The sequence below is a fragment of the Protopterus annectens genome, chromosome 14.part0 (assembly GCF_019279795.1).
Source record: "Protopterus annectens isolate FY-2018-M chromosome 14.part0, PAN1.0, whole genome shotgun sequence".
Taxonomy (NCBI): domain Eukaryota; kingdom Metazoa; phylum Chordata; order Ceratodontiformes; family Protopteridae; genus Protopterus; species Protopterus annectens.
In genome coordinates this window covers 223,781,941-223,792,352 of record NC_056748.1, presented here as the reverse complement: position 1 = coordinate 223,792,352, position 10,412 = coordinate 223,781,941, and the positions used below count along the sequence as shown (strand labels likewise).

At 36.1% G+C, this 10,412-nt stretch overlaps 1 protein-coding gene across 1 annotated transcript in view; it reads left to right on the top strand.

The window, feature by feature from the left end:
• Nucleotides 1-9,885, top strand: part of GSTO1 (glutathione S-transferase omega 1) — a 561,581-nt gene extending 551,696 nt beyond the window's left edge. Inside the window, exon 6 of the mRNA XM_044055949.1 lies at nt 9,621-9,885. Within this exon, the coding sequence (XP_043911884.1) occupies nt 9,621-9,774 (154 nt within the window). The 3' untranslated portion in view covers nt 9,775-9,885. The remainder of the gene's footprint in view (nt 1-9,620) is intronic.
• Nucleotides 9,886-10,412: the final 527 nt, after the last annotated feature.

Here is a 10,412-nt window from a genome sequence, read left to right as displayed (position 1 = left end):
CACAGGTAAGGTTGGAATTAGCCCAAAGAATCTCAAGATTTTCTACAAGAAATTCTTTGTGCATCTCTGATAGGATCTTAGGCGATTACTAGGCTATCGACTCAGAGGTCATTTTAAGCCTAGCAATTTCAACCCAATGTATTACCGTAGAGGTACTAGTCAAAACCCAAGATTGCATTTAGTGATGACTGCCCATGTCCAGGAGGGTTGTGGGCACTATCCCCAGTAGAAATTACCTGTTAGAAGTGGGATTTGAACCCACACCTCCATGCAGAGACCAGAATTCCCATGAACTGTAGAAGGAGACTAATTCTTGAGTCTGGCATCTTAGACCACTCGGCCATCCTGACACACACATGCTCTGTTAAAGAAACTTATTTTGCCAAGGTTTGCAACCCATTTCCACTTGAGCTTCTTTACCATAGACATATACATGGAATTTGTCACACATATACACTACTGCTAACAGTTCTATTTTTTCTTTGTGTTCATTTATAAATGTTCTTGACTCATAGTCAAACGGTCTACTGTCTTAAAGATTCCATCTTTCTTAAGCATTTCAAAACTCTTCCTGATCACTGCTGATATTTGTACAGGAAGAACAATTATATTTGTAAATAATCACTTATGTTGTACAACTTTTTACCGGTTGGCTCTTATGAATTTTATTGTTATATGCTATAATGTATCTGTACTTTAGCATCTCTGTGTAACCTACACTGTGGTTGAGTATTGCTTTTATGGAGCTTTTCTCCCCAGGACTCCATTGAAAATGGGTTCTTCTTGGCCCAATGGACCATCCTGATAAACCAATTGCAAATAAAATAAAATAAAATTCCCAAGCTATATGATGCTCAAACAATTTTCTCAAAGGCACAGTCGTCACTGACGTATTAAATACAAACTTTGCAAAATACTGCATCTTTCCATGACACCTCTAATGCCTGCTGTCCTTTGGCTTTCACATTTGCATAATTGTTTGCATTTGTTCTGCATCAGACTTCAGCAGTTGTCCTGAAAATATAACAAGACTTGTGTATTTCAGACTTGTCATTCTTATTTTACATTTGCTCTTACTAACCTTTAAAATCCATTTATCAGCTTTAACCTCTTGTCATGCCTTCACATGTCTGCTGTCACACTAAGAGATCATAAACCATGTTCTACAACCCTTCCACTGCCTAATTCACTACAAATTTATCTCCCAAGCCAACTTTTTCCAGTCCCAACATATTCAGTAGCTTTGACACAGCTTAAATTCATTACAGTCTCACTACCCCTTAACTAAGCCAACTTTCTACTCTGCCATATGTCTACTGGGTTCCTTAGCAATTTGGTCCAGAGAGTTTATTCATGAATTCAATGAATTTTGGGGTGTAACCTACAGTTATGGTATAAGTATCCCCGTTTATTGGGTAGTTAGTTTCTAAGGATAATTAAATTGCTGTTAATTTGAAGTTCATCCACTATATGGACAGCCCTGCTCTCTTTCACTTATACTGTCAACAAAGCCTTAGATACAGGTCACCGCACATCAGTAATCCTATTGGCTCTATCTAAGGCTTTTGACACAGTGTCACATACTAAACCTCTGATCTAGTTAACAAAACGTGGCTGCAACCCCGCATCCCTCAACTGGGTTACATCATACCTAAACAATAGCCAACAATCTGTAAAGTGGCATAGCATGCAATCGGATTATCTGTCAAACAATAATTATCCAGTACACTGATTCAAATCTCTACTCCAAATAATTTCTCTGACCTCACACTTACTCAAAATGCTTTTACAACGATTGAATCATGGCTAAACAACTCACAACTGCTACTAAATGCCAAAAAACAAAATGTCTATTATTCTCTTCAAAACCACCAGATATAGACTTCAAAAAAAACTGAAATAGAAATAGTGAAATCTGCCAAACTACTAGGTATTACAATTGATGACAAACTCACCTTTGGAACACACATTTTCAACACAATAAAGAAAACTTTAAACTTGGCTAACTTTACCATAATCTTTACATGGACAAAAACACCAAAACAAAACTGGCAAGCACCTTACTCATCCATGCCTTCCTTTGTGGTTGTGCCATCTTTACTAACCTTCACTCATCCCTTAGCAACAAACTTTAGTCTTGTTACTATAAAATAGCTAGATTCAACTCAGGAAAGCCTTACCGCTCATGCCACTGCCAACCAATTTCTGAACTGAAGTGGTTGGATTTCCCCAACTATCTTTGCTATACCCAACTAATGCTAGACCATAAATTAATTTATAAACCAAATACCTGCTCGGCACTCTCAATGCTACAAACTTATATTCCGTCACGTACACTTAGATCCTCCAGCAAATTACTATTAATTTCAACAAAAGCCAATAAAAGAGCTGGACAATGCTTATTCTCCAATAGCATTGCAAAAAATGGAACTCCTTACCCTTCCATATTACCAAAATTAACTGTACAAAGACATATAAAGTAGCATTAAAAACTTACTTCCTTGACAACCTCAAATGCCAGTGCAAATCAGACAAACCACCATAACACCAGCACTACTTAATTCTAATCCAGTTTTATATTTCAAAATAACTTTCTACCTGGACAGCATCTCAGCTCTATTACCACTAAAATTGTTTCAGCAAAAACTGCCATGTTTTCTCATGCAATACCGTAAAGAAACAACTCAAGATTTTGTACTATAATACCAACTGTCAAAGTTCATATACGTTCTGATATATACTAATAAGATTTATATTGTTCATATATTTAACTTTTATAATCTTTTAACTTTGCTTATTTTTGCTATTTAAATTTTTTTGTCTATCTGTATTTGACTGTAAACTGTGGAGCTTTTCTCCCCGGGCCTCCTCTGAAAATGGGTTCCTGACCCAGTGGACTTTCCCGGTCAACAAATGTCAATAAATATAAATAAATAAATATGCACGAACCTGACATGGTTTTCTAGGAGCACAGAGGGGGTTCTGTAATATGCTGTGATATGTCACCTGCCCTACTTAGTGCTATTTGGATCTCAATTATTTCATTTTTGTGGTCTTTAAGGATTTGCCTAGAAGTGCTGTTGTCTTTACCAAATAATTACCATTGGGTCAAAAGGAATGGTAGATGCAAAATCCTGGTAGGAACAGAGTGCTTTCTATACATTTAAACCAAGTTTCAAAATAATGCACACATGTATGTGCCCCAAATGCAGCACGGCCTGAAGATTGGACAATTTATTATTTAGACTCCTAGACTTGAGCAAAGCCACCTTGATGTGGTCTGGTGCTGGATAATGTTTATTTTATTAGGTTGGGAGATCCATTAGCTGGACTCTACCTAAAAAGACACTATGGGGGCAACAAAGGTTTTAGCCAGTGTGCAAAAACCTTGGAATGAGACTTAGAAGCTATCCCTTGCAAAGCAAGATTGACTTTCTAGTATCTCCTTCCATGAAGATGTATACTGTATCCCCTAGAATGACATCAGTTATTCAGTCAGTTGTTGAAACCAATCACCTTTTTCCTGTACTTAAGTATAATTCAAGGAGAAGGAATGATTCCACTAAAAATCAGGGTCTTACCTGCATTTGTGACATGCTTGGAGAATTCTGGGTTTTTATGCACCAGATTTATTATACCCACATGGACCACTTCATGTCATAATCATATATGTCTGACATAAGGATCTTTAGGGCCCTTGATATGTCGGATCATAATTTTGCTCGAAGTCAAGAGCCATGCTTCACCACAAGATTACTGTCCTATTGCTAGTCTTTGCTCTTGCACCAGAGTCTTTTATAAACTTATCTAAACTCAAGCCATTAGGACATGCTAGTAAGTATGGGCTTTTTTGATGTTCAGCATAACTTTAGAGAGGGCTTCAGCACTATAACTACCTTGTGTTGGGTAACATATACTAATTGAAACAATATGAACATGAGTACTGTTACTACTGGAGTAGTTTGTGGATATTGCCAGGGCCATGAATTTGATTAGATCGTTCTTTTACTTGCAACATTTCATACATTCTGTTTAGGTCCCATGGCTGCATATTGGCTGTAAAATTATGATATTTATTTTTTTCCACATCCATTTTCATCAACAAACTCTTCAATTCTTTCTCACTTTCAGCCATCAAAGTGTTATTGTCTGCATATCTGAGATTATTAATATTTTCCCAGTAGTTTTGATTCTTTCATCTGATTCATCCAGCCAAGCATTTTGCATGATATATTCAGCATGTAAATTAAATAAGTAGTGTGATAACATACAGCCTTGTTGATCTCCTTTTCCAAGTTTGAACCAGCTGGTTGTTCCATAATTGGTTTTAACTATTGCTTCCTGCTCTGCATAAAATTTCCTCAGGAAGTAAATAAAGTGACATGCTTTCCCCCATTTCTGTAAGAAATGCCAGTTTGATATGGTCCACACTGAAATATGTTAGAGTAATCACAAAAGCAGAAGTGATTTTTTTTTTCTGGAACTGCCTTGCATTTTAGGTTATCCACTGGATGTTGGCACTTTGATCATTTGCCCATTCTAAAACCATGTTGTATTTCTGGTAGCTGTAGGTCCATATGTATTGCTGGAGTCTGTCTTATAGGATTTTGAGCATTACTGTGCTAGCATGTGAATTAAGTACATTTGTTCAATAATTTGAGCATTCTCTAACACTGCCATTTTACTGCCCTTTTTCAGAATGGAATATAACCAAACTTTGCTAATCCAATGGCCACTTCTGTGCTTTCTAAATTTGCGGGCAGGTTCAACACAGCACTAATATCATAATTTTGCTGGATTGTATACAAATCAGACAGAATTCCATCACTTTCTGCAACCTTGCTATTTCTAGGGCCCATTTAACGTCATTCTGCAAGATGTCTGTTTCTAGATGAGAGTGTATCATTGTATCACTGACGTAAAAGTCCTCACATAGCTCACTTGTATATACCTACCAACTCTTCTTAGTAGCTTCTGCTAAGTCCCTCACAGCGTTGTCTTTTATCATGCCCATTTTTACCTGTGCTTCACCAATTTTCTTAGATACTACTTGTCTCTTCCGTTCTGTTGCCTTCTTTTGCATCTTTGCAGTGCCCATTTAAATATGCATTCTTATCACCTATTACTATTGTATGAAAGTCTGCATTTAGTTTGACATTTTTTTTCCTGTTTCCATTGCAGTTTGTTCTCCTTTCCTCATCCACTTGTAAAACCTCCACAGACCACCATTTAGCCTTCTTAAGCTTATATGTAGCGATAGTATTTTTTGTTGCCACCTCTTCGACAATGGCACAAACTACTGTTCATTGTTATTCATTCGCTGTCTCTCCAGCAAGTCTAATCCCTTAAATATGTTTACCTCCATTACATATTTTTTTGAAAAGTTGCTAGGTTTGTTGGTTGTTGAGCTGTGGATTTTTCTTGGTTTCTTTCATTTAATTCTAATCTTTATAAGAAGAAGCTGATTGTCTGAGTTGCAGTCATCTCCAGGTCTTGATTTTGCTGACTGTATAGAGCTTTTTAGAGTCCTACTGGTTACACAACATCCTGCTTCTTTTTGCACTCCAGTGCCGAACTTGCCTATTATTTCAATTGTACTTGGACTCCCACCATTCCAAACACCTGTGTTGAATGTAATGTCTTTTTCTTGTTGTTTTTTCTAGAATGAGCTGTACATCCTAATAAAGCTGGCTGACTTCCCTCACTTTGGCATCTGTAGTTGGAGCATCAGCTTGTAAGACTGTAATATTTAATTGTTTTTCAGTGTTACGTCTGTAGTAAAGCCTTACAGGTCAGTGTAGACATTGTTTTACAACAGATGTAACTTTTATTGTGGTGTGCCTCAATATTCTATTTTTAGGAACAATATATTTTCTCTTTTTCTAAATAACCAACCATATAACTAACATTTCTCATTTTATAATGTATGTAGATGATGTCCTTGTACTAATCACAGATGAAAATATCACTGGTTAAGTTGTTACAATATTTTAGTGCTTTGTGGCAATGACTAGCTTACAACAAGCTTACAATGAACCATGTAGAATTAAGTTATCATGGGTTTTGCAAGAGTCCAGAGTACACAAAACCTTAATTCTGTTCAGGTTAAAGATCCTAAATCATTAAGTGAACCAAGTTTTTGAATAGAGGTGCCAAGCCCTTCTTACAGATACCAATCACTCTTAAAGCTGTCACTGAGAAATTGGTGAGTGAAGTCCTACTGCACCTTAAGCTGAAGTATAAAATCTCTATTAGTCCTCAACTTCAGAGTTGAAAAAGCTCTTGATAAATGTTTTTTTTTTTATCTAAACTTTAATACGCTTTACAGATCATACTACACATCACTCTTCCAAATCACTGAAAATAAGATATGTAGATTTATTTACCTAGCTGATTCAGATTCACACTCACGTGATAGTTGCCTATTGCAGAAAATTAAATAGGAAGAGTAATTTGACTCCTTTGCAACATTCCTATGCAAGTTAAACTAACCTCCCCTCTAAAACTTATTTCAACTTCCCGTAGCCATATAGCAAATAACAAATGACTCTCTTATTCTGGTAAGGCCATCTTTAGAAACCACAGATGGTGAAAAAAGCTTCTCTAAAATAGGTCTTGCATGTTGGAACCATCTTCCAGTAAATGAGTGCAAACAGCAAAAACATTAAGTTTCAATGAAGCCCAAGGAATACCTCCTTTCTTAATATATGTATTTCAGGGTTTCACTTTACAATCCCGAAATACTGAAATATTGAACTTCATTATGTCTGTAAAACCGAAAACTGAAAAACCTGAAACCCCAAAAGCGTGAAATTCAAAATCGTGACTCCACATACAAACACACATACACCTATCTCCCTACACTACAAACCAACAAAACACACACAAACACAACAAAACAAACACACATGTGGACCCTACATATAAGCAGGGGGGCAAGCCCCCCTGCACCCCACACCCCCACTTCTTATATATACTAACTCTGAGGTCGCACTAAAAACACAAACACACAAAAACCACCACTACACATTCCACACTTCCCTTGCACAAACACACATCACATACATACAACTACCACCACTCTCAACACTTACACACTCACAATCTTACCTTCCTACCTTAACCCACACCTCAAAACTCCAAACACACTCACACACACTAAAAACCCTACCTAAAACCCCTAGTAAAACATCACTTACCTGAATCTCCAGCTACATCCACATACCACACCACACATCATGAACACAAGGGAATCCCACGTCACGTACACAAATCCACAATCACAGATTTGACATTCCGCATTCAGCATTTCTGCATTCATTACCATTTACTGTTTGTCTTTCATCACTGTTCCATATGCCTTATCATACCAGTTTATTGTTTACAATTGATCTTTTTTATCAGTATTTATCATTTTCTGCTTGTATTTGTGTTGCACCACTGAAGCCTGTGTTGTGACTGAAAGGGCTAGTGAACTAGTCCCCTTGCCTAGTAAGTAGATACATACATTTATAAATACATATATAAATAAATAAACCCATTCCCACAAATGATATGTTACTCTTCTAGTTTCCATTTAAATATGGTTCGTCGAACTTACTTTATAACTATTAGTTACTTTCTCTGCAAAGTTACATGTAAAAGATTCTTGACTGCAAATAATTGTACTGTTTTGCTACTTATATCTTGAGGATTTTTATTGAAGTTAGGAAATTATTTTTCCATTATATAATATTTGTTACACTTTTTTATCTTAAGCATCTTGTTATCTCCAGAATGTGTGACAAGGCCAAAAATAAGATACAAAAGTTCCAAATCAGGCATACATGAAACATTGACAGAAAAAAAGTGAATTAACCTCTAATTATTGATATTCTGGGTTAATTTGAATTAACCACTAACCACTTTAATTATGACTTTGGATTTAGAGCATTGACAGAAGACGTGGACTTGAGTAAACCACTTTTAAATGTTGATACTCTGAGCTTAGAACATTGACAGAAGAAGAAACCTTTAATTAGCATGCATTTTCTGAAGTAAAAGAAGCTCATACATGTAATGATTGTTACTATGTGTTCACTGTAACTACCTTTTTTCCTTAAACAAATCATCAGCTTTACAAGGGATAGAGCAAACTTTTGAGCTAAAATCAGGGAGATCTTTGAAAAATCTGGGACATTGGAGAGGAAAGTCCCCTTGCTCACATTCCCCTGAGAGTATAGTGACTGAAAAAAGCAATGAAAGAAATCACATATAGAAAAAGAACAGCATGTCAGAGTGTTTGTACTGACTTCTATACTGATTATAGTGATCCGCTGAGTTAGTAAAGACTGCCAGACGTGCCCCTTTCAAATGCAGTGGGTGAAAGGGGTAATAAAAGGAACTTGAGTAAGCACTGTATTTGAAAAGTAATTGATCTCATTGTATATACAAGGTAAATGGGACAATGTTTTCTGATATGTATAGAGGAGAATATAATGTTTGCATTATAACTTTTGTTAACCAGATGGCCTGTACTGCTTAAATGCCTCATACATGTTCCAGAAGCTGTTTTCTACTTTTTGCAGTGCTGACAGTGTTTCAAAACAGCACTGTGCTTGCATCAGAAAACATTTATTTGGCTTGCTGAAAAAATAAGCCGTAGCTCACAATGTAGTGTACACCTAAGGTAGTTCTTGTCTTGGCTGAAAGAAAAATGAAATAATCGTTTGGATAAGCAGGATCTGCAGCTTATTGGGAAGAATAAGAAAATGAGCAGATCAGGTAGCTGAGATACCCTTGTCTGTGATCAGACTCAATATTTAGCTTTTAAAATACTTGATACCGCAAGAAAATTTTCTTCCACAAAAAGCATGGCATCATATCCAAAAGTTGTCATATAACACTCATAAAAGATCCCAACGAAAAGGTAAACTCCCAATTTAGGATACCTTGATTATTTATAAAATGCCATTATGTGTTCAGACAATTACATAATTCTGTATGCAATAGCCAGTGACTTCTGCATTACAACAAATTTCGTGCCATCAAACATAATCATAGCTCATTATGTTTTTAAACTTTGGTTTCTTTTTCCACTGTTTTAACATGTTTTAAATGCCTGTCTACTCCATAAAATATGTATATAGTTCAGAGGGGATATGAAAGCATCTTCAAAAAATGTGTATACTGGTTTATGCTTTTATTTTGGAAAACAGAGTAACTTGTATGAGAAATAATATAATGTAGAGCACGTGATTGTCTTTAATGTTTTACTAAAATGCAGTAATAGTTGAAGTACTTGTATTCTCATGTCATGTTTTGCTTCTTTTCCCTATTTTAGTTAAAACTAGAGCACAGATGTTTATATGTTTACAAACCTTTCTACATACCATATGTTATATCACATTACCCTTCTTTATTCTCAGTCATAATGTTTATAGGTATTAGCTACGTAAAGAAAACTATTAATACCATCTCCTATGTATTAATTATTTGTCATGTAACTTTGCTTGTCTATCTTATGCTTTCAGTTTTAAAGGAAACTGTATGCAGCCTCTAAATGAGTAAGGCTTTCAACAACTTCCCAGCATTTCCCCATCATTTCCTTCCTAACTAATAAATGTTTCCTGTTTTCTTAGCTTGTTGGACCACACCCCAAATCTGAAGCGCTGGAAAGATGCTATGATGAAGGATGCTGCTGTGAAGGCAACAATAACTGATCCAGAAACATGCAAAACATTTGCTAAGCTCTACTATGCTGGCAACCCTGATGCTTGTGATTATGGACTATAAAACCATGCATTACATCTGTTTGTAGATTAAAATCAGTTACTTTTCGAGGTGACTTGTTTAATTACACTAAGCATATGTTTCTTAAGCAGTAAAATGTCATTAAATAGCAAACACTGAGTCTGTTTGATTCTTCATCATTTAGACGTATCTGTACTGCACATTACAACACTAGGCTTGTAATACTCTTGGGCAAAGTACTCTTTTACTGTGTGTCCTGTGTTTGTGGTTACAAAAGTAGTAACTTGATGAGAAGGTGATTCTTTGTATAGAGATGTAGGTAAGCCATTCTGGAGGATGGCCAGTCAGAGACCATAACATGATTTCCATTAGCTACTGCCTGTAGAGTAATAAGAGTTAAGTGTTTGACAATACAAAATGATCTGCAATGGTTTATCACAACACAGAACTGAGATCCTCATGGTTATGAGTCATAATATCCAACAGTTGTTGTAAATAACATTTCAGTGATTATTTCCAAGTTTTCAAAGGCCATTTCCTGTGGAAGACATTGCTCCTGCATGGTCTCACTCAGAAAACATTGCCACCTGCACCTCCTAAGTTATCAAACTTGAGTAACAATATTTACTTGCCCCTCTGTACATCTGGTCACAGAACTGAGACTCACAGTTCTAAGCCCT